This window comes from Rhipicephalus sanguineus, chromosome 4 (genome assembly GCF_013339695.2).
Source record: "Rhipicephalus sanguineus isolate Rsan-2018 chromosome 4, BIME_Rsan_1.4, whole genome shotgun sequence".
Lineage (NCBI taxonomy): Eukaryota > Metazoa > Arthropoda > Arachnida > Ixodida > Ixodidae > Rhipicephalus > Rhipicephalus sanguineus.
In genome coordinates this window covers 22921858-22946982 of record NC_051179.1, presented here as the reverse complement: position 1 = coordinate 22946982, position 25125 = coordinate 22921858, and the positions used below count along the sequence as shown (strand labels likewise).

Below are 25125 nucleotides of genomic sequence, written 5' to 3'. Positions count from 1 at the left end.
TAATTATAGTGCTAAATATTTTGAAGTAAAACGAGATTATATTTGGCAGCCAGCGCCACGGTGACGAAAAAAGCAACCAACGACTGGTCCTGCACAGGCTAGGTGTTTTGAACGTGGTTTTGGCTGTTGCCGGCGTTACCGGCGTAGTGTGTGTAGCGTGGCTGTTCAATCGTCGTAGCCGCAGTTACATCGAATCGCACCTTTCGGCAAGTGTGTACTTGACACACTTTCGCCGTCGTGTTACGTTTCGTTGCTTCGAGCTTCACACGCTCAAGATGCTGAATAATACAGCCAGCATCAAGGACCGGGAGACGCTCTACAGACTCATTATTAGGCAAGCACCTTGTTTAACTTTGCGAGTTATCGCAAAAGCTTTTGCCGGAACATGTGCGGAACGCGCTATTGCTGTTGCTTTACCCTGATAACTGCAGAGTTGCGCGTGCAGTTTGCTCCCTGCACAAGTAGCGAGCTCACAGTTTGCCGAGACGTAGCCTACACGGACGCAATAAACGAAGAGACCACGTATTTTCATGACTCCGCCTGAAATACAGACGCTCTGAAAACGTACTGGAAATGTTAAAGTGTACGCGTGTGCTGGTATACAGGAGTAGTGAAGAGCACAGAAGCGAAACTCATTAGACTTGCTCTTAGCAGGTAATTCACCATAAAGAGGATCACCAAGGCGCTCAAATTTTATTAATCAGAACAATTTCAAGTCAACTGGTTCTGGTCCGACACGAAAGTTGCTGTCCCCATCGAAACCGTATCTACTGTGGTTTCAGCGTTAACGTAACATGTCAGCTCCAGTGCATGGTTAGATGTCCATATGTAACTAATTGTATGAATGTCACCATTAAACGGTTGCAAGTACTAACTATATTGCCTTGCGCACAGCTGAGGTTGTACCGGTGGCTTCATCACTTTTTTTTTTTTACAAATAAACGGAGTTGCGATTGCTAGCACACGAATAACATGTCTGCTTCACAGGTAAAGCAGCGCAAAAGGAACACGGACAAGTAGACACAGGATTACTGCTGTCCTGTGTAGTCCTGTATCAGCGCTAGTCCAGTGTCTACATGTCTCCGTTTCCTTTTGTGCTGTTTTACCTATGAATATGTACCGACTGGCTTGGCCTGCATTTCAGAAGCTATTAAGTTAAACGCCTGCTTCAATATTTATTTGCTTCTCTTTTTTTTATTGTCCACAGCCAGTTGTTCTACGATGGGCATCAGACACTGGCAGTCAGCCTGTCCAACATGGTGAAAGCGCACCCTGCGTGCCCCCCGTCCGACAGATTGCTGAACATAGTCAGTGCTGGCCTACGAGTTGAACAAGGTGCGCACCGTCTTCAACGATCGGGAAGGTCTCTTCGACGGGGCTAAACATTGTGAACCTGTTCTTGAGAGTGTCGTGCATGGTGGCAAACGAGTTCATTCCATTGTGTTCTAAAGGAAATAAGGACACAACCTTGCAGTACCATACCATATGGGCAAAGTAGTGTACTTTGACAAAAATTAAGGGGACAAGGAAGACACGACACTCGCTGCTACTTTCTTGTCCCTTTTGTCCTCGTCAGAGTGCACTACTTCACCTATATGGTATTATGATCAGTCACCAATTAGCCCAAACCCTATTGAACCTTGCAACATCATTTTGAGAGCTATTCCTGGACCAAATAGTGTGAAAATGTTTTGAAATGCATGACATTGCTCTGACGTGCTACTGCTGAGGCTTGGGTTTCATAGGGGATAATAAATTTAAGCCGTTTTTTTTCTCTACTGACAAGCATTCTTTTTTCTTTATCTGATTAAGCGATGCTGAAATGTTGAAACAGTACTTTAGCACTGTAAATGAATTTAGGGTTACTATTCTTCAATGCCGTGGATATTCTCTTCGTTTTACAGAGTCAAAGGGCAGCAAGGTCTCAAATGCAGACCAGCCCTACATGGGACCTGGAATTGACTTGGAGTACGAAACAGAAGGTACAGTTAACATTTTCACGATTATGCAGCTGTGAATCCTTGAGAATAAGCCTACAGTGTTGACTGCTTTGCTTACTAAACAAGTTAAGTTGCTCCAGGCAAAGCAGCAGCTAGATGAGTCATGGTTATCAGCAACGAAAACAAGTCATCATCATTATCTTGGCATGTTTTGGGTCCCTATGGAGGAAGTGGCACTTGAAACGTTTATTACATACAGCTTAACTTTGTGGTCTTTTACAGACCACAGGAAGCTTGTGTCCTTGGTCCTGTGCCTGATACTTTCATGCAATCGCGTAGTCCTCTCAGGTATTTTTGCTTATATTTCCTTCCCTAGGACACCTGTTCTGTAGTCCATAAGAGCAACTGTGGGGAATTTAGAGAAGGCAAGAGAAAGACGACTTGCTTTCCTCTCAAACTGGAGGGATTTAAGGGCCGTTTAATCTTGGTTGCAAATCAGCCACGTGAATAGGAAGAGGAGCCAGAAAGCCCACTTTTTGCTGGTGGCCACCTAATGAAGCCACGTTATTATCGACCGGCTTGAATAAGTTATGTGTTTTGTCATATTCATGCTGCTCTCATTTTCTCCTTGAATGCATGCCTAACATTTTCTACTCCTATCACTTGTTGCATGGTCTTGAGTTTGGTGCTTATGTAAGGGATATTTCATGTGCAGTGGTTGTTCCTGTATGGCAGTGGCTGCAGTCTTTATGCCATGTAGGCATCACACAAGACCATTGAGACGTAATGATCACTACAAGTGTAGTGTCAATGACACTGTTGCGTTCAACTCTATTTTTGCAGTGTGGCAGAGTAACATGAAGCATCTCAGAATTGAAAGTTGTAATTGATTATGGATTATCGATAGAGAGCACACAAACACTTTTAAACTATCAAGCCTGATCTGCGTGTGGTAGTTGTACCGATATTTGAAAGAGAAATCACATTCTTTGATCACACATATATTTTCTTCTTTGCTCCACTGTAATCAGTTTGGATTGTCATTTAATAAACAAAAAGACGGGTCGAAAATGTGACATCAGCACTCTTTTAAATGTCTTATGGACGTTTGTAGGGACAATGAAATGGAGTTGTCTTTGTTTGTTGTATATTTCCCTTTTTTTTGTCAACCGTATAGACACTGTTAGTGCAACAAGACATCCTTATTACAGCTGCCTCCCTCGCACCTGAGCCCGCGTTGTACGAAACCTGTTACGTCACATCCCACAAGGCGCAGTGCAGAGCGGGAACGTTCAGCCGTGATGGTATGTGATACTTTCTCTTTTTTTTCGTGATCATCTGTCGGTCCAGAGTCAAGCAACACCCTGCTGATAAACTACTTTCAAGAGCTGCTTTACCTTGGAGTATTTTGTAATCTATTTGTGGTCTCTTTTTCTCGTACAGGACAGCTCGTTGCAACCGGCTCGGCCGATGCTTCGATTAAGGTGAGCCTTGTTTACTTTCTTATTTTCAAAGGTTAGGCAAGAGAATGTGAGTACAAGAGCGATGAGAAAGTCACGCGTCGACGTTTCATATATACTAGTTATCTAATTACGAATCCTTAATTAACTGTTTAGCATTTTGTTGTTCAGAGTTTCGTTACTTCATTTTGTCAGTGTACTTGTTGTATTATTGTATTTTGTCTTTTACCTTATTTCGTCCTGCCACAGCCATGGGTACTCTTCTGTGTTTTTCAAAATTGGCCCTAACACACAAAAGTGCTGTGCATTCGATGTCATGAGACTAACAGAAAGAGTGCAGTTCTTTAGCTGTGAAATCCATAATGGAAAGTGTTGTTTTCGTTCTCTGCACCAACAAGCCTATTCTTCCAAAGAATGGCAAACGTAGTGCTTCACGAATAAGCTGTGTCTCAGCACTTGTTGTAGCGTTTCTCTTAAGGATCCACTAAAATGCCTCTCACCAGGTTTCTACATTGGAAACTCACACTGCTTTCAGCATAAAAAAAAACAATGGCATGTGAGTTCAGTGGATCCTGCAATGGTGAAACACTGCACTGCTGCCACATGGAAATCGACTGTGATGCAAAGTACCATACAGGCGCACAAGTTATTTCACTGAAGTCTCTAAGACACAACCTACCTTCATTGTTAAATAAATTGGGGAGGGAAAGATTTAGGTCTAAGTACTTTGACTCGCAAACAAATTCGAGAGTATTTTTGTAAACCTAAATGAACATATATTGCATAAATGAAAACTTTCTTACATTTCACATTATTTATTGCAATATCTATTTTGCACTCAGTGTTCCATTGTACAGTGCACCATCATATTGTGCATCATAGCATGTTTATTGTAGTGCTTTTCTTGAATACCAGTTATGCCAAAAATGGTATAAATGCCATTTTGTATTTGTATACCATTGTATCATGTATAACAATGTATTTTGACATTGTCTCTCACTAAATCTAATAGATTTCATTTTTGTTTATAAATGTTGTGTGTTTATGTGAAAAGACAAATGTTTTTTTTTACATGTTCCAGTTTTTTTAGTTGCATCTGAAGTAGCTTGTTATAATGGATTAATGTTGAATATATGTATGTATGCTGATTGTAGATTTACTGCTGCCATGTGAGGGCCTTCAGGTACGCTCAAGCTGTATAGCGCAGCTTTTTGCCTGAAGGACCCCCACAATTTTCTTGGAAAATAAAACATATCCGATTCTGATTGTAAGAGAAGAAAGAAACAGAAGAGAGGCTTGTTCACATAAACGTTTATGTGTGCTTCCAATGCATAACAAAACTTGTAATGGAGCTGAGAGGGTTTTTAAACCTTGCAAATCAGTCAATCCTTTACCGTTTCCATGCATCTCTGACAGATCCTCGACGTGGACCGTATGCTTCGCGAAGAGTGCCATGCCCCCCGAAGTGGCAGCACAGGAGTCGGCCCAGCAGAACATGGAGACGCACCCAGTCATTCGCACCCTCTATGACCACATTGAGGTGAGTCTGCCCGGTGCGAGAACTTCATCGCTTGATAGAATGGTAGCTTGGGCTAGTTGGTGATTCAGTATTGGCATGTTAACCCAGCGCTAACTGAATGAAGACAGAGGAGAGGACACAACAACGTGCCTGTGTTTTGTCCTCTCATCTGTCCTCGATCAATTTGTGCTGTGATAACATGTCGCACTTCATCACATTGCCTAAACATTTTGTTGCCATGAAAGTCACGCTGCAAACAGCTAAAGTCAGGATTTACATTAAGACTCCCTGCTAGCTGTGTCTGCTCGCTGGCCTTAAACATATTTATCAGTGAGTTTCGTACTCCTCGTCCCTTCCACATGCACACTTCTGTGTAAGGTGACATGTATACTGGGTTTTTAAATGCAAAAGTTTGCTTCTAAAACCAGATATTCAATAAGTATGATAACAACCAAAAGCATATCTTGAGCTACTACCTCCCTTATTGCTTTAGTGGTCGTGCGTAGTATACTAATAATATTAAGGTCACACGTTTATTTCTCGCAAGCTGTGAAGACTGCGAAAATGCTCGTGTAATATGCTTCGCATGCACATTTGAAAGACCTGCAGGAGGTGAAAATTCATATAGGGTTGTCTACTATGACATGTCGCATTGGGATTGGGGTGTTAAACAGAGCAAGTCAATCAGCAACTGCACTTTCTTGCTTTCTGTAGTTCACTTCAGTGAATGAATGTGGTAGAGAGTCTTATACAAACTGTGCCAATGAAAATGGCTTTCCAGGCTTATCACACTCCCTGCTTTTAATAGACAGCTTGTCAATCATGCATGTCTGGAACAGTATTCGTACCGACCACTTCGAGCTCTCATGAAGACCGTGGCAGTGTGCAGATCATAGCATTAGCCGCGTTTACATGAATGTGACAGTAGCGTTTCGCATTTCCTAGCACACCACGGTTGTACTTTGCGACAGCCTTTACGTGTGACACTGCTCTATCAGTCTGAGGCAAGCCGGAAGCCGTTACCAGCGGGTGCGTTTCATTATTTAGTGGAAGAGAGCACACGCCAGTATCCGTTGCTTTCAAGCAAAGCTTGCATTGCCTCACAAATCGGCGTTGTAGGTGTGAGCACAAAAAAAAAACAGCACCCGCAAGTGTACAGAAATGCAGGTGTCCACAAATAAAGCCGTCGAAGGTGCACCGGTCACATGCATATTTGTGTGCATCAGTTTCCAATACTTGATGCTTTCTCGATCATGGGCTTGTCGGTGATCAGCCATTTCAGATATGGCAGTCTGATCTCTTGTCGAGGTGACTGTCATTTCACGTTGCCACATTTCACTGTTGCCTGGATATGAACGCATGACCGTTGTTGCCTGTAGCAACTGAAGTGTCCCGCTGCTAAACAAATGGATGAAAGTTCAATTCCCAGCACGGGGGAAGGAAACAGTTGGGAGGGAGCATTGCACAATGTGATAAAAAAGAAAGAAAGAAAAGTTGTACGTCAGGCATGTACATGCAAGACTTCGTTTGTTCCCATTTTCCCAATAAGGCAAGGACTCCTGAATTTTTTTCACTCTCACCTCTCTAACCTCTCCAAGCATGTTTATGATATTCACCTTCCTAGCACATTACAGCCTTATGCATGGATGCAATGTTTCACAAAGCAACGCCCCACTTATCATATTCATGCAAACCACGTCCATTGATGCATGCAGTGTTTATTGATGCGGTACGAGGAAAAAACTCTTCTCGTGTCTTTCAGCACTCTCTATACGCAGCACGATTCACATATATAAAACTCAAGCTTTGCTGCAGTTGTGAATCCCGTGCTCTATTTCAGGAGGTGACATGCCTCGAGTTTCACCCACGGGAGCAAATCCTGGCATCTGGTAGCAGGGACTACACCGTCAAATTCTTTGACTACTCAAAGCCATCTGTGAAGCGAGCCTTCAAGACAGTTCATGTGAGTTACCCACGTGACCACTACGAATCATCGTCGTACTGGTGAACTTCTCCTGAATAATGCGCAAAGCATACAAACTTTTACTCGTGCTACAATGTCACGAGAGTTGCGTGAAGTTTAACATGAACTCTGTTCACAAACGTGTTGTAAAATACTTGAAAGTTGGAAGAGTCGAAAAATTCTTGAACTGGGATGTCGCTGAAGCCAACATTTCGACAAGTGGTCTTGTCTTCGTCAAGGCTGCCTTGAAGAAGACAAGACCGCTTGTCGAAAGGTTGGCACTCCAGCGCCAGCGACCCCCCCCCCCGTGTTCAAGGATTTTTCATATCTTCAAGCCTTCACCTTCTCCTAAACTTCTGCCTTGTTTAAATGGTGGAAGGTTGCAGAACTGCTTGGTATAACTTAGTTGAGATGTCACCTGTGCTGTCCTTGCAATAGTGGCGCAAAGCATCCTGTATTAGAGGGGCACTTGCTTCGAGCAAGTTTATACGCGTAAGTTTCCGAAAGAGCTTACTGGCAGCAGCAAAAACGCTGAAGCAACTCGCCATGATCTAAAAACAGCGTTGTCAGTCTTTTATTAACAAAATTTTGCTGCGGCTGATCTGCTGGGTCTAAAGATAAATAATTGTTAGTGACATGTGCACGGTCAATTTTTAACTTTTCTACTTCCCCACGAAGTCTCTAAAAAAAAAACTGAACGCAGGCCTTTTACTGCCTCAAGTGCTCAAGTAACCACAGCCATGTCTGAAATAGCTCGGAAGGTTCACCAATACCCTTCTTATATGCGTCGGTGATCTTACTGTGACAGTAGGCGGTGAATTTGTGTGTATATTGCATATGCTTGACCATGTAACACTTTTGCATTGTGGTAAAGCTGACTTGGGAACCGTTGTGGCTGCGAGTATAATCAACATGGTGGCAGCGGTGCCTTTGATGGATGCCATTTCAGACATGACTGATATCACAGTGCAGTGTCCGGAAAATTACACTGCAAAGAGTTTCTGTGCCCAAAATCGCAGACGTCCTTGTGAATGTGCTCTATGGCGTGTGTGGAGGGGCTATGAAAGTGCCCAAATGATCGAGCACGTCTAAAAATCGAGCATCTGATGAATTAGTCGTTGAATGTACTTATACAACAACTGCGGGTGCTTTGGGCAAACCTAATAAGTAATGACTTCTATTCCCTTTCTCTAATGTGACATTTTGTGTTCACCGAATTTTGCAAATTTTAAAGTTGAAAGGGTGCCATGGATTATGAATGTGACTTTTTTTACTGTAATTTATAGCGTTGTGTCTGGTAATGCCGAAATTGAATTGTAAATGCTCTAATGTATTGTATAATTAATTCTAGCGTCGTTATTGTGACCAGTTTTAGTCTCACTTCAAAATGCCCACCTAAAATCTTAAAGGACCCCTGACACCGAATTTGGAAACTCGAGATGCTTGTGTTGTTTGATAGTCCTGCATGCGGGGGCACTTCTGACCGATTATGAGTGACGAGCGTTGCCTTTAAGATATTTTAATTTGGTTTTAAAGTAAGCCTGAGTGCTCATCTGAATTTTGAACTCCTATCAACATAACCACTAGTATGACGTAGACGTAGGCCCCTTGTGACGTTGCAGAGGTAAAGCAAGTGTTGTCGACGTCACAGACAGAAATATGCGCGGTGCATGCACTGTGGTATATTGCGAAGCATGTTCGCTCTCCCACCTTCTCCTTCTTCGGTACGTGTCGGCAGGCAGCGTGAGCTCTCCGTGTGTGTGTTCTCCAACTGGCAGTTCAACAAGCGCGTGGCTGACGTCACTCAATACTGAGCGCATGTCATCACGCGTGCCCCGAGGCGCGACCGCCGCGGCGCGGCGCTAGTTTCTTATCCTCTTTCGGCGCGCGTTTTGAACCTACACTAAAAATGACCATAATTAACGCTGCTAGGATTAATTAGACATCACGTTGGAGGACTTACGGTGTCATTCCGTGATTACAAGACATAGACCTACTTATTACAACATAAATGTCACAAACAAGAAATCGGCTGTCAGGGGCCCTTTAAGAAACTAGCGCCCCACAGCGGGGGAGCACCTGAGACCACATGCGCTCAAGCTTTGGTGACGCTGAATGTGCAGTTTTCATATGGGGGGACTCGCACGCAGTGAAGAATGAAACGATGTGGGTGCTTTTGAGCGTGTCCCCCTCAGGAAAATGAAAAGCATTCCTGGTGTAATCAGCCAAAACCACCTTGAGAGCAGCCCGACAACAGAGCAAGGGGCGAGGAACAATAGTCCTCGTTGGGTGCCACTCGTGGTTTCAAGTGCCCCCCCCCCCCCCCTCGAATGTTCTGCGACGTCAAGAATACTCGCTTTTTTTGTGGAATGTCACAAAGGGCCTCTGTCTACATCATATTAGTGGCGATGTCACGAGGTGCTGAAAACTCGGATGAGCACTGGTGCTTACTTTAAAACCAAATTGAAATATCTTAAAGGCAATGTTCGTTAGTCATAATCGGACAGAAGTGCCCAAGCATGCTGGACCATAAAACAACACAAGCATCTAGAGTTTCCAAATGTGATGTCAGGGGTCCTTTAAACAGTAATGGTTTAGGTTCAACCATTTTTCTGCTTGTTTCTATCTCTGTTTTAAATATGCAGGAGGCGGAGATGGTGCGATCCCTAGCGTTCCACCCGTCCGGTGACTTCATATTGGTGGGAACCCAGCATCCCACCCGTAAGTTTATTCCCTGTATAAAGAAACCTACAGAGAAGCACTAAATCAGTCTAGATTGGTAAGGTATTACAACAGAACTCCTTTGTTTTTGTTAATTTAAGGGAAAGTGGTCTATTACTGACGAGAATCTGAGCCTGAAGTTTCACATTGGGCTAAAATGTCAGTGCTGTACATTGTGAGACCACTTATTTGAAATATATTCTCCTGTTTGGGTTGTTTGGGCATGGCGGAAATTCTCAAACATGGTAATTTAAGTAAGAGCACTAATAAGGTGGGCTAGTTGATACTGAAATTCATATTTACATTTCATTTAACTTCATTTTTTATATATATTTTTAAACTAAATGTATTTCATGTTGCATTCCAAGAAATTTTACTGAACCCAAGTAGGCATCAAAGTCTGTAATGTTACGGCATGCTGGTTTGAATACTTCGAGGTGGTGTTGCCACCTTTTTTTTTTTTTGCGTTTTTTTTTTCTTATCAAGCCTACTCTTACTGTAAAGGTGGCTTTAATTGGTGTGTATTGAATAAGGGTAATTTACTGATGCCGCTAGACATGTTTTTTCCGTCAGTGTTTCTTGCACGAGAAACGTTTTCCAATTATCATGCAAGAACACACACATGGGGTTCTTGTTCTTGAAGAGACGCTGCATTTATCAAAAGGCCATGTTCCGAAATTTGACGTATCCCTAAACCACTGGGCGCCTGCGTCATCTGCCAAGATTTTAGTTAAAATTTGTTAACTAACTAGTTAAAAAATTACCAGCACTGCAGCTCTGGCACAACTGCTTAGACATTGAATGCTAGTGATTCGTAACCATTTTAGGAAAAGTAAAATTCTGTTGTGGTACGCCTTTAACACTGGACTGCTCAGTTTTGTGCTATGGAAGCAGCCCACATTTATTTGCAACTACAGAGTGAATCGTCATGTGAGTGAATTACTCGTAACACTTGTACATTTACCATACTAAACAAATGAGTGAACCATTGATATTAAAATGCTTACCTTTGCTTTTTTTACAATTCGCGATTTAGTACGGCTCTATGACGTCAACACAGCCCAGTGTTTCGTGTCAAGCATTCCTTCGGATCAGCACAAGGGTCCCATAAATGCGGTAAGCTCGCTCCACTAATCCTAATACAATGTGAAGCGTTTTTTAATCTGCATTCACAATGGGGCACATTTTGAAAGAAATGCCCAACTGGTCATACTACAAACACAAATGTTCATTGACTGCCACATTTATGTCATCCTTTTTGGTTAGAAGTGGAAGATATGATTTTTTAAGAACATGTCTGATGAAAAAAGGATATAGCTTTGAAGACATTCAAAGCTCAGCTGTACTTATGTTCACCTCAGCTGTACCTCAGCTGACCTCAGCTGACCTTAGCTGACCTTAGCTGTAGGGGTCTCAGTAGGGGTCTCAACCCCCCCCCCCCAAAAAAAAAATTCTTGAATTTTGCATGTAGATATAAAGTCGATCCCGGATATACCGAACTCGCAGGGGACTGCGAAATAGTTCGATATATTGAGAATTAAAGACACAAAATATGCGTATTTAAGGCTTAAATTAAAGCACTGCAGGGCTCGACACAGTTTTCGGAAGTCGTAAAAAGCGCGAACATGATGATTCGCTCACATGTGCTAAAGAACAAGGTGACAACTTCTTCTTTTGCAAGTGACCGCACTTTATTTCGCATGAAAATAGTCCGCAAACTTATCTTGCTTCTCGTGCGCCGTGAATTCATCAAGTCATCGTCAGGATCATCGAAGCTTTCCAAATAAGCAAATTCAGCACCTTCGGCCACAATAGCGGTGATCGACGCTGAACGCCGATGCAAGCTCGGTAGCGTGGTAAAGGGTTTAGCGGTGGCAGCGGCAGCATGGCATCTTCAAACCGCACGGGTTGATTTCTGCAGCTCCGGCAACATCAGCTGTGATCTTGGCATCTATACAGTCAGAAACAGCTACGTCGTTATCTGCACCGATGAAGTCGCTCGCTGTGTTCCCATCCGATATGTCGCAAAATTCACTGACGCACCGTACGCCGTAGTCAGCGGTCATGACGCACCCAAAGTCGTCGCCTGGCACCAAGGCCCGCAAGGAAACGGTGCACGACTGTGCTGTACTTGATGCCGCTCCAAGCACCGGTCATCATTTTTATCGCTACGAGCGGGACAATGTTTAGTTCAACTCCCGAATGACGATTTATCAAGAACGAAGCGAGAAGTACACGAGTCCTCAAGCCGCAAGAGACAACGCTGCCCACAAACAACGAAGGAAAAGTCCCCACTACAGTGTACTAGAATAGAGGTAGTGGGCTCAGACACATGCGCCGCCTGAGGCACCTCATGTTGCCTCCGAGTGATGGCGCCACTAGTATTTCCTCTTGAAAGATTATGCGGTTTTACAAGTATCGCGGCTAGGCTAGGCGGGTGTTGCGGGTTATTTTAGCGGACTGTGTAATTATAAACAAGTGCTTGCTATCCATACAATCAGAATTCTGTCCACACGCATTCGCTTCTCTCGTTAAGAAATACAAAAGAAACACGCTGCCGCTATGATTGCAGCGCTGGCTGGAGAGATGTCGGCTGCCTCCCCGAGAGCCACTATTAAGTGATGGCTTGTCAACAAATTAGCGCGATGTTTGCACCTGTTTACGCATAGCTCTATCAGGCATTTTTGAACGTTGCATGCGCCTTGAATGCATGCTCGACGCCTGCCAAGCGTTGGCGGTGACCGAAGTTGACGGAACTCGCCAGTCAAGTTACGAAAGACGGTGTGCTTTTCGCATAAGAAAACGCATCACATGCGCGGGAAAGTGCATGTTGTTAGAAAGATAATAAAAGGCATCCACAAGATCCGTTTTATTTGTGGAAAATTACTACCTTTAAATTTCAAACAAGCGCAATTCCAGCTGTTAAAGTAAAAATGGATACATTCGAGCAAAAACTTTCTTGTGAGAGCGCATTTCTAAATGACTTTATTTTCAAATCTGATTTTTACTTTCTGCAATTTAAATTCTTTATGAACAGCATTGGCGTAAAGATTATGCACATGACATCCACCAAACGCAAGAACACTCTAAGAACTGTTTAGATTCCAGAAGTATTACAAATTTGTGCTCTAAATGTTCTAAAATGGTGTGGCAGTACATAACGTCAACTTTTCATTCAACAACAACATTTACATAACAAGAACGTATCTGCTGCGAAGGCATCTGTAATCTTTTGAGCAGGCTTTCTGCTTCTTCCTGGCAACTCAAACAATGTTGTTCAGCAAATCTCCACGTGATACTATACACCTTGGAGTGGGCATAAAATACATGCCAACTTTTTTCCGACACCACAGTCGTTTCTTCGCATAATGTCGAAGTGCAGTAAAGTACCGGAAAACAATTGAAAACAAAATTAATGCTTCGTCTAGCACTAGGCAGGTGTTGAGGTGGAAAAAAAGTTCAAATAGTTCCGTACCTCATCTGAGCAGGCCGCTTTTTATGCTTCTTCGCTAGCGCAAAATGTATATGCTTTATTTGATGGCGACTGGTCGTTCGGGTCATTTTTGGCGGACGGCGCGTATGCTGCGGTTCGACTTTTGTTGCTGCTGGTCGTTTGGTCACCTTCTTGTCTCTTCCTTTGCTCCAGAGTTTGGGAGTCCTTTTGTTAAAGGGGCCCTGCAACACCTTTCTTAGTTATATTGGAATAGTCTCATTATTGACGTATGACTCTTCACGAGTCATATGCCGCAAAAATTTTTCGAATCCGTCACGTCTAAGTGGTGTTACCAAATTATAGAGATCACGTTCCGCAGCTTTCTCCGCCGCGAGCGCGCGGAAAGCTAGGCAGCGAGTCGAGGGAGGGAGCGCAGAGGAGCGTGGCTCCGCCCAAGAGCGCCGGCGGAGTTTTTTTCTTCATTTTTTTCTCCCTGACGTCTGGGCGCAACCACATGGTCTGTGCAGCCACTTCCGGTCGGCTTGCGTCGTTCTTGTCGAGCGGAGCCGATCGCACTGTGTATCGCGCGTGCTTGAAAACTGCGCGTCGGTTTGGTAATTTTGGGTGTGCACCTCGAATGCCATAGTGTTTTCATCGCTCTGCCAACCATGGAAGCAAACCTGCGCGCTCGTTTGGAACGAATGACAGCTGAGATCGGTTTCGGCCCATACTCCGATACACCGCCTCGTAAGATGGCACTGGCAGACGACCCCGAAGCACCGCCATTACCGGACGCCAGCATTGTTATTGGAGACATGCTGCGCACCTGCCTCGGTTGATCATGAGAACGTGCCAACGATGCAGTTCTCAGCTGACGAGGCAACACTCGAACGGCTGCCACTCTCAACGGCAATCGGCGATGGTCAAAAGCACAGAAATATTCACGTTTTCGGCACTGCGCATGGCGAAGAAAACGGAACCGCGCAACTACGAGCAGACGAGCTGTCGGTGAGACCGGAAGTGCTAATATTAACGTTTGTTCGGTGTTTTTAACGCGATAACAGAATATAAACATACATATTATCTACTTATTCAACTCAAAATTAACAACGAAAGTAATAATGAGGGTGTTATCGTGATTATAACATCAGCCAATGGTGGAACTGCCGACAATTGCGTCATATTTTGCGGACTAATACATCATTTGTCGAGAGAAGAGCGAGTGATTTTCAGCTGACTTTGAGAATTTATTGTAAATTCCAGGCCGTGTGCATCGCTATAATATTTGGCTCGCAAGTTCTCGGGAGCCTCGACTACCGATCGGCAGCGCTTTTTGAGCATGCTCGAAAAGTGTTGCAGGGCCCCTTTAAGGTACGCGAGGTGATTCGGAAGGATTGTCGGAACAGTGTCTGCCGACAGCATTGGTCTGCCACGAGGAATGCAATCTCTTTGCTCTCAATTGTATGAATGTAGTCCCTGATTACTTATGCAGCTCAAAATGCAATTTGCACACTGCACACATTTCGTCAAGCTTCTTATCCTCGCGGTGCAGGTTCATCACCGCTGTATTCTTCTTTCTTAGCCTTGAGGGACATTGAAAAGAGACGCCTTCGGCGCGCCCTTAACATGGCTGTAACCAGTTTGGCACCCAGGCACGATACAGTAATTGTGCCGCTAGTAGGCATACTTTAGCATGAACATGTCAGCGGAAAACTAATACTGCAGTTGTTGTTGATGCAAACCACTGAACCTCTCAATAGCAGCAAAAAACAATCAACGTGCCGCCTCATTTAGCACGTGTGCAGCAAGAGAGCGGCAGCGGCAGAAGGATAGGAGAGCGAGAAACTTCAAGAGGAAACTGCTGCAGCACCCCTAGCAGCTCCCAGTACCGGCAACATGAGCGGCTTCAGAACGCCACCTGCGTAGCATAGTGCAGAGAGCACACTACCCCTTCTTGTACACTGTAGTCCCCACCACTGTCGACATCTTGGCGATGGCGATGGCACTTGTGGCTTTGTAGAAGGCAGCTGCTGCTTTGGCGAGAAATGCAAAAAAAAGCATAGCCTCTGAGATGTGCGTTTTGAAACCGAAAACACCAAAAATACGTCACGAGATTACACATCTCGAAGGCCATGTTTTTCGGGCCTGCATGCCATTGTGCGCGAACAAACAAGGAAGGGAATGCAAACATTACTATGGGGCTGCTGAGTCACTTCGCATTCTCATTTTGAAAAACACTATGCCTGCGTGTTAAAACCTGCGGATCGCACATCAAATATACCGGTGCACTGACAAGCGCTGTGCAACGAACTAGATCAACGCAGTGGAATAATACCGCCTTTTCGTCACCTGCGCGCAATGAGAGATTGGAACATGTTAAAACGTGGCCGAAAAATGATCAATATTTGTTAGGAAAAATGCACTTTCTGGGCTTTGGTGCGGCGCAGCGTTCGATATAGCGGATGTATCGCTGTGCGGGAGTTAGATATACGTGCGCACCAGCCCCATACTTTTGCATGGGAAATTCAAGGGGATTTCTCAACTGTTCGATATAGCCAATAATTCGATATATCCGAGTTCAATATATCCAGGATCGACTGTACGTATACACGTGCACATACAAACACTCACACAAACGTGCATAAAGGGTGGTTAACCCCCCCCCCCTCACCTTCTTGAAGAATATTTCTGGCTTCGGCCCTGGACAGAATACTGTTTTCGTTACAAAAATGGGCTTCTTTCGAAACTCCTGTAGTTTGAGTACAGCTGTGCTGACACAGCTTCACCGACAGTCGGTGGCACACCGGGCCCGTGGCCCCTACCCCTCTCCCACCCGCAATTTTTTTCTCCCATGGGATACAGAGCACAAAATGACACTCGATTGACCACACTTACCTGCCGGGACCCCATGTCGGATCAAGAGCGTGCCCCCCCTCCCCCCCTCCCCCGAAAAAAATGTCTGCTACGCCACTGTTGACAGGGGACACTAAAGGTTGTGCGTGCATGTAACAGTATCACCTTTGACTTTTTCACGTGGTGACAGCTTCGTTACAACAACTCCGGCAAGCTGTACGTGTCAGCTTCCAAGGACGGCGACCTGAAGCTCTGGGACGGTGTGAGCAACAAGTGCGTCTGCACATTTCCCCAGGCCCACGACGGCAACGAGGTCTGCTCCGTGGTCTTCTCTCGCAACGGGAAAGTGAGTGAAGAAGCTCGCTTCACTGCTCGGGGAAAACTGCTGCTTCCTTTGAACACTCCCGTGTCTTTGCAATATTGACGTGTAGCTGTGACGGTGAAGAACATAAGACATCACCCTTACCTAGAAATTTCAGGCTTGATTTATTCCTTATCTATATTCGCATGACAAAGATGGGGTGATGTACGAAACAAGAACGGTGCCCTGTCTTTTTAACCCTTTGAAACGCTTTGTACGCATTTGTGCACACAACTTGTTTTTGCCAGTTGTGTTGACTTGGAGTGAAGAAAGAGCAAGATACATTGAGGCTTAGATGAATTGAACCACCTGCGAAAAATAAATGTGTCTTCACTTAAATTTTGCAGTGTACTACTCTTGCATATGATCACTTTGCTTAGGGAGCTACGATGTTCAGTGAGTCGTTCAACTTGCCACCTTCCACGAGCCATGTCAAAAGTGTAATCTTTCTTTGTTCGAAATGAGCATAACCAAAAATGAAATTGCACTATATTTCTAGCCTGATATTTGATTCTATTTATGCAGAAACATAGCATGACTTCTGGATAAGTAGATATTGAATTACTCTTTAATTAAGGTGAGTTGCTATAAAACACATAAATCAACATATTATGACATTATTTTTGTTGCAATAGAATATCGAGTGCCTTGAAATAATGTTGTGTAAATTTGATGCACTTACAGACAGTTCTTCATAGGTCACGTCTGAAAGGGTAAAGTCAGGAAAATGGTGCAATTGGTGCCGTTATAAAACTCGAGGGAGCGCCCTGCCGAGAGCTTGTGTTATAGCTAATCCTGGGCACCATGGTTCAGTGCTCATTCATAGTGCTTGCTACTGCAGCTGTGAGTGAGTTTTGAGTTAGAGGAACAGCCATAGTCTGCTGATCTAAAAAAAAAAAGAATTTTTCATTTTTGTTCATCACAGTTATATAGACACACTATACCTCCCGTTTGTCATGTTGCTAACAACGCCAACCTCCTCTTTGCAGTACGTCCTGTCGAGTGGAAAAGATTCCATCGTTAAGCTGTGGGAGCTGTCTATGTCCCGGTGCCTCATTGCTTACACAGGAGCAGGAGCTACGGGAAAGCAAGCTCACAGGGCTCAGGGTATCTTCAACCACACGGAGGACTATGGTGAGCAACAAATGCTCTTGACATCGGAAACGGGGGAGGGTGTGCCTCATGGGACAGCATAGTGCACAGGCACAACTCATCAACGTAAAGCTGTGGCAACTCCAACCAGGATTTATAGAGAACCGGACATTTCAGAGCTGACCTACCCTTAAAGGGGCCCTGCAACACTTCTTCGGCATGGTCAGAAAACGCTGCCGATCGGTAATCGAGACTCCTAAGAACACGTGAGCCAAGCATTACAGCGCAGCATGTGGCCTGGAATTTACAATGAATTCTCAAAGTCAGCTAGAAATCACTCCCTCTTCTCTCGCCAAATTAGGCCATAAACCCAGAGTCCATGGCCATGGCTCATGATGCTTTGAGCATCGTGAGCTGCATAGTTACCATGGCCGCCGCAGGATGCCCCCACTCGCGATCACACTGAGAGTAAGCTACTCATTCGAAGAAAAAAAGAGAAAAGAATGTGCTGAAGGTCATGACGTGTGCTGACAAACAGGCATATCTTCTTACCCCCTTGTCACCCCCCCCCCTCCATGTAGCTTTCAGTGTGCTCGCTGGTTTGAAAGAGAGAGAAAGCGCTTAAAGCGTGCGACAAATCCCTCTAACTCCACACGTACTTGACGGATTCTAAAAATATTTTACAGCAGTCTATTCGTGAGGCAATGAACTCCTTTAACCCTTTGAAGGTTTAGGCCGTACATGTACAGCATCACCTAATAGGCACCAAAGGGTTTACTCGGTACATGTACATCATTGCCTGTATGTTTAAAACGTGTGGCTTTTTTGATCATTTCTCTTGCTTTGCATGTGCTGCCACACTTCGTGAATATGTGGAATTTTTTTTAGCGCCGATGTGTCTTCGTTTCTTTTTTATACTCTACTGCAGCGGTGTGCCGGCTAGTTTCGGTTTCATCCTTCGATTGCACCCGCAAAACTGATGGCTTTCTGGTTTAGAATGTTTCAAAAGGTGGACTGATTTGTTACTATCTTGTTGATTGCTCCCCAGTAAGCAATCCTGTTTCCGTGCTGGCGCTGACGGACACAAACGATGCCGCTGTGATTGCGTTTGCTGTTTTGGGGACTTGCAAAAACCACTTTCGTTTCGTTGGCGATGAATGATTATTATAGGTTTCGGACTTGTTTTTGCTTTCCGGATGCGCTTACAACTACACAGTTTTATTCAGTGCGCTCACCCGCGCAGTTTGCTTGTGCTATGGAAGTGCGCGCCGGTTTCTCGGCTGCAAAAATGAGTCTAGCGGTGATTCCTCCGAATCGCCGCTCGAATGGCGAATCAGAACCTTATTCAGTAAATGTCAGCCCGTCATATGAGGCGTAAATTACAAGTTAAGATTCAGACGTTGATGAGCGAGCAACATCTCAAAAGTATGCGCGTCGAGACGATGCTGACTGGCTAAAAAGTGGCTTTTCTCCCTCCCTGTTTCCACTTGACGCCACTTCATGCACTTATTTTTGTATGTCTATGAACTACACAGACATTTATTGCAACGCATAATTCTTTAACAGTCGTATAGGTCTTTTCTTTTTTCATAATTTATCGTGCTGTTACTCATGAAAAAACCATGTGCATGTAACAACACAAAAGACTTTTTTTGTCACTTTACGGTCACCCCAAAAAATTTTAGACAATTTTTTGCTTAAATAGATTCGTCTGAATAATTTAATTCAGCAATAAAAAAAATACACATTTTTGAGACACATTTCGCGAAAAAAATTGACCCTCAAAGTGTTAATGAAGCCATTCGATGATTACTTAGAAAAGTATTGCAGGGCCCCTTGAAGGGAAGACCCTCCTTTAGATACACATTTCTTTATTTTTTAGCAGATCTTTATGAAACTTTTGCAGCTTATGTATTTTTATGTCCTGATTTCATAGATGCAATTATTTTCCTAGTACTATTTGTAGTTTTCTTAAATTTCATACCTTTCATGTACCTTGTTAGGAGTCAGATTTATTTCTAAACTGTGAGGGTTATAAAGCAATTTGGTATATACCAATAACTTGGAATGAATACTGTATGCAGTAACACAAGAATGGATGCTCTAGGCCCATTTGAACAAAAGTTATGGTATGTTGAAACTTTCATGAGCAAAATTCCAGCTTGACATCGACTTTCTAGCAAATGTTCAACGTACCACAACTTTTGTTCATGTGGGTTTAGAACATTCATTCTTGTTTCACTGCATACAGTATTCATTCCAGGCTATTGTAGTATGCTGGTCTGCTTTATAACTCTCTTGTGCTGAAGAGATGCAGAATCGAAACGAGAAGCATTACCTGGCGTTGTGCTTTGCGTGTTCCTTGTCCTTGTTCCTGCAAAGATGCTTGTTTTACGCCACTTGCAGTTCTCTTCCCCGACGAGAAGACTACCAGCTTGTGCAGCTGGGACTCGAGAAATGCTGAACGGCAGCGTTTGCTCTCCTTGGGTAAGCACTCGCACGTTAATATCACAGACCTATTCTGCCGGCGCTGCTTTGACTGGCTGTATGTGTGAGCTAGTTCTCTTATGGTATGTTGAACTTTCATGAGCAAAATTCCAGCTTGAAATCGACTCACTCGCAAATGTGCCTTGAAGAAACTCTCATGTAAGTTGCAGTATTTCAAATGCTGTTATGCTTTCACTGCTTCAAATGTTGAATGCAGTCAATGACCGATTTTTCGGACATGGCCGTCTATTCAGACGCCTTCACGGCACCATTGCACACCTCATAGACGTCTGAAATTTCAGATGCTGAAACTGTTTGCCGCCTGATATTTCAGGATTTCTACTATGATTGCAGGTCCAAAACAGCATTAATCAACACTGCCATGTCGACTATCTCGCAGCCTTGAACCATCACCCTCGAGTGCCAATCTAGTTGGAGCTAACGGTTTCCAAAAGTCAGGGGTATTACGCGGTAAAGCACACGCTATGTATTTCAGTGAAGAATACGACAATGGAAAGGGACGAGCTTGTCGGCTAGTTGGTTGAACATATCGTAGGGGAGCAGCACGAAAGACAAGGACAGAAAGGGCACACATACAACCACATGTAGCGCTGCAACCACACAAAGCGCTGTTACTGTGCTACGTGTGGCTGTATGCGTGCCTTTTCTGTACTTGTCTTTCGCACTACTCCTCTACGATATGGAAGGGGCCACTGTCAGGGGGCATGGTACACACTCCGTAGTTATGCACGTGTGCGCCCGTATCCTGTTATTCTAAGAGTGCTGAGGCACCTGATAAGTACACTGGATGGCCTCCAGAGCTACTTTGGATGTGGGTGAAGGGATTCGAGCCCTTGAGGGCAGCAAAGAGACAAGCATTCATTTTTCCTGACCACACGATTTTTCAGTCCCCAGGAAATCCAAGGAATCGGGTGTTCACTGTAGTACTCCCTCAATGTCAACTTACTGCTTGCTTTTTGGTATTTTTAAAACAATGCCTTCCTCTGTCTATTCCACCCACTTTCTGTGATGGGGTATGAGGACGTATGTTGTTGACAGATGATAATTTATGACCAATTTCAATTGGTATCAAGTAGACACCTTCCTTAGCTAGGCACATTACGCAGCTCATTTGCATGCCTATCATATTTACTCGGATACAACCAGTGTTGATTAATATTGGCCATCTGCTGTTGCATCTATGTAAAGACTAAAAATTCAACGTTGTTTTCATTCAGACTTAAGCCAACAATTCGGTTGTCCACAAATGTTTTTTTTTTATTAGTATTACCTGGCAGGCATTAGTTCACAAAGGGTTGCCAGAACCTTGGATTCTGACCACATGCGGTATCTCTGCCATTATCGCCCGACGTACAGTTGCACCTCGATGTGTAACAGCCGTGGACATAACAAAAGTACAGTTGAATCCTGTTAAGTGGAACCTGAAAGGTCCAGAAAGACATGTTTCATTCAATGGGAGTTTTGTTTGCTGAGAAAAATATATGTAAAGGTGCAGCAGCCAAGTACAAAACCAACCAAACCAGAGCCAGTTATACCATTTAAGCAGCCATTTCATTTTAAGCTAGTATTTCCATTTATGAAGACTGTTCTGTAAATAAAAAATTGGTTAGCTGCGTTATATTGCAGTGGCCTATACTCTCCTGTGATGAAAAATATCCTCTGGTATCCTCTGTGATGATATCCTCTGGTAGAAAAATGTAAAATGCAGTCACTGACAACATCTTTAATGGTACTGTATTTTCACGCATATAACCCACACCAAAAAACTGAAAAATGTGCTTAAAATGTGGTGGTGCGGGTTATATACAGGAATTATATGCATCTTTTTTTCTTTTTGTAGAGTTAGTTACGGGTGCGGGTTATATGCAGGGGCAGGTTATAAGCAAGAAAATATGGCACTTCCTTGTCATGGCAGCTTAGTGGCTAAGGTGTTGCAAAGCCAAATTCGAGAACGCAGGTTCGATTCCTGGCAATCACAGCAGCCACACTTCAATAGCAGTGAAATGTAAGAAAAGCACCCACGTTTATATTATAGACTTAAGGGCATGCTAAGAAGCACCAGGTGGTCAACATTAAAGGGAGACTAAAGCAAAACAATGGATCGGTCTAGATTGATAAATTTTACTCTGAGAACCCTAATCTCATTAATTTAACCATCATAGGTTTACAAAGGAAGGAGAAAATCAATGTCAAAGTTTCATTTTTAAATTTCGTGCTGGAATCTGCACACGTGACGTCACGGATTTCAAAGCGTATTTTTCAGAAATTTCCTGAAACTTGGTATGTTGAGTCTATGGTAGAGCTGTGCAAATAGCAAAATTTTGGGTGCAAAGCGAATTCGAATAATAAACATTGAGTGCGAATCGAATCGAATAATTTTCGAATAATTTTCGAATATTTCTCAAACATTTTTCGAATACTTCGAAGCGAAATTGCAGAAAAAATGTTGCCATTCCTAAGCATATTCTTATGAGATAGCAACATGAAAGTGTTTCTTTTTGCTGGGTTGATGAAGCGCTGGCAGGGTGGTGTTTCATAGTTGTCTTATCAAGAATGAGGCAATCTAGAGGCCGAATCGCATTTATGTACATGATTTGGTGCAACCAAAGTGTTGCTGACAACACTTTACACGTGATAGGCAAAGATGCCATTTTCTCAGCCTCTCCTCTTCTTTCAACTTCTGTGGAAGCCCAACTGATGTGGCGGACAAGGGTGTGCTCCCTTCAAGTCCGGAGTTCCAAATCTGCCTACAACGTCGATATAAAGAACATCTGAAATTTTGGATGCTAAAAGCTTCGGCGTCCGATTTTTCGGACTTCCTGCCCAAACTTCAGGTCCAAAACAGCATTAATTGAGCCCCCACCTCTGCCACATCTTTCATCTCCATGTTGGAACCAGCGTTTTCTTGAGTTAGTACATTTGCGACCATAGCGGAGCTTGAAAGGCAGCTTTGCCGCTATACGGGGGTGTGATGAGGTGAAGCATATTGAAAATCTAGGGACCACTTCTAATCGGACGTTCTCTTGGCCAAGTTCGACCGTAACAGAGCTTTAAAAGCAGCTTTGCCGCAATACGGGGGTGTAATGAGGTGAAGCATATTAAAAAATCTAGGGACCACTTTCAATCGGACGTTGACTGTCTCTTGGCCAAGTTCGACCGTAACGGAGCTTGAAAGGCAGCTTTGCCACAATACGGGGGTGTGATGAGGTGAAGCATATTGAAAATCTCGAGACCACTTTCAATCGGACGTAGTCTTGACAAAGTTCGACCGTAACGGAGCTTGAAAGGCAGCTTTGCCGCAATACGAGGGTGTACTGAGGTGAAGCATATTAAAAATTTGTAGGCGTCACTTTCAATCGGACGTTGACTGTATTTGACTTTGGGAAGTTCGAATAGTTCGAATAGTAAAATTCCAGTGCGAATCGAATCGAATAGCAAACACTATTCGAAAAATATTCGAAATTTCGAATATTCGCACACTCCTAGTCTATGGCCCTCTCAGAGGACAGTGTACACCCACACACAAAAGTTTTCGGATTGTGGGCTCCACGAAAAATGCGAATTTCTACTCTGTTAGTGCACAGCACTTCTAACTTCGCGGGTAGCTGTATGGGTCGCAGGCACTACTACAGGCTGGAAGAATTATTTGGAGGCTATGTTCTCAGACAAAGCGGGAATATAGCTTTCTCGGAAATTTCGCGTTCCGCAAACTTTTGGGGGCAGGAGTACTTCGTTTTTACTGTTTAGGTACTGCGTAGGACCTAGTAGACACCGTCAAAATCTATGACGCGATAGCATATGATGGGGGAAATTCAAGGTGGCATTTTCTTTTCGACCGTTTTATCGCTTACCAAGAGTCTTCTCGTGGCAAATGTGGTGATTTTGGAATTGCAAAAGAGTAATTTACTAATATGAGAAAAATCGTTTTTCTCTTTAGTGTCCCTTTTAATCCCGAATCCGCTGCTGTGGCGTGCCTTATTATCATATTGTGCTTTTGGCATGCAGAACCCTTCAAATTCATGTTAAACATATTTACTTGTGTGTGCATCCTTTCTTCTTTATTCAGGCCACAACAACACAGTCCGTCATTTGGTCCACTCTCCAACCGGCCCGGCTTTTCTGACGTGCAGCGATGATTTCAGGGCTCGTTTCTGGTATCGCCGTGTGGAGGCTGTGGACTGAACACACTGTGCTGATGTGCCTAACTGGACAATGTACACCGCACAAATCATGCTTTGTCAGATAACTTTGCCTCCACAGTCATCCATTTTTGAGACGGAAAACAGCATACCAAATGCGAAATAAAGTGCTTCTTCTTATGCTTGATTTCTTCTTTTGTCGTTGACAAAAGTTCCTGTATTGTGATAAACTGTGAAATTCAAAACACTAATTTAGAAGCCTGCGTTGTATTTTGAGTAGCTTTTTCTACATTGGTATTATATGGTCCTTTTTAAGTTTTTTCGAAGTTGTGTACCTTTCAAAGGTTCACATTTACACTTTTACTTGTCGCACAATTGTGTAATTGTACACAATTACAAAGTTTTACTTGTTGCGCAGTTACACAGTTGTGCAATGTAGCAATTACACAGTGGTAAACAATTAGTTTTACTCAATGAACAATTACACAATTTTGTGTGATTTAGAAATTACACAATTGTGCAATCGTACAAAATTATACACCCTTTTACTTGTTGCATAATCACACAATTTTACCTGCCTTTCACTCTAACCACAGTGAAAGACAATGAGTAAAACCTCGAATGCTTTTTCTCCTTCCACGCTGCACTGGTGCCATAAACTAACCAACTGACAGGTGGCAATGTCCTTCAAGATCATTATCGCTTCCGATTTTACTTGCGATCTTTGTGACTGCAATGTGCAATATTTCTACCATCGCTGTATTCACATCCTTCATTGCATCGGAGAAGCGCGTGATGCAGTGTTTCGAACGTCTACTCCATGCTGTCTGTGTCCCGTGTGGTTTTGCAGTTACCTTTGCTAATCAGTGAAGTGGACTTGCGGGCTAGTGCATGGCAGCCGGAGCACGGCAGCACGGAGGTCATGGCAGCCACTCAATATGAGGAATATTTTCTCTCTTAAAACACCCCCAACACCATACATAATTGGAAACTCGAGATGTTTGTTTTGTTCGATTGTCCTGCATACGCGAGCACTTCCGACCGATTATTAGTTGCAAAAATTCCTTTGAGATACTTTAATTTGGTTTTAAAGTAATCATGAGTGCTCATCTGAGTTGGCAGCAAGTCGCAACATC

General features: G+C 43.6%; 1 protein-coding gene across 1 annotated transcript; it reads left to right on the top strand.

Moving 5' to 3' along the window:
* Positions 1–1205: 1205 nt before the first annotated feature.
* LOC119389602 (cleavage stimulation factor subunit 1-like) lies at positions 1206–24169 on the top strand. Its single transcript, XM_037656948.2, is given in 13 exon segments — positions 1206–1335; positions 1905–1982; positions 3152–3244; positions 3384–3424; positions 4817–4840; positions 4842–4940; positions 6760–6882; positions 9528–9603; positions 10640–10719; positions 16080–16235; positions 17240–17384; positions 19749–19829; positions 23917–24169. Coding segments are annotated over 13 exon segments (1191 nt in total). The 5' UTR covers positions 1206–1256; the 3' UTR covers positions 24033–24169.
* Positions 24170–25125: the final 956 nt, after the last annotated feature.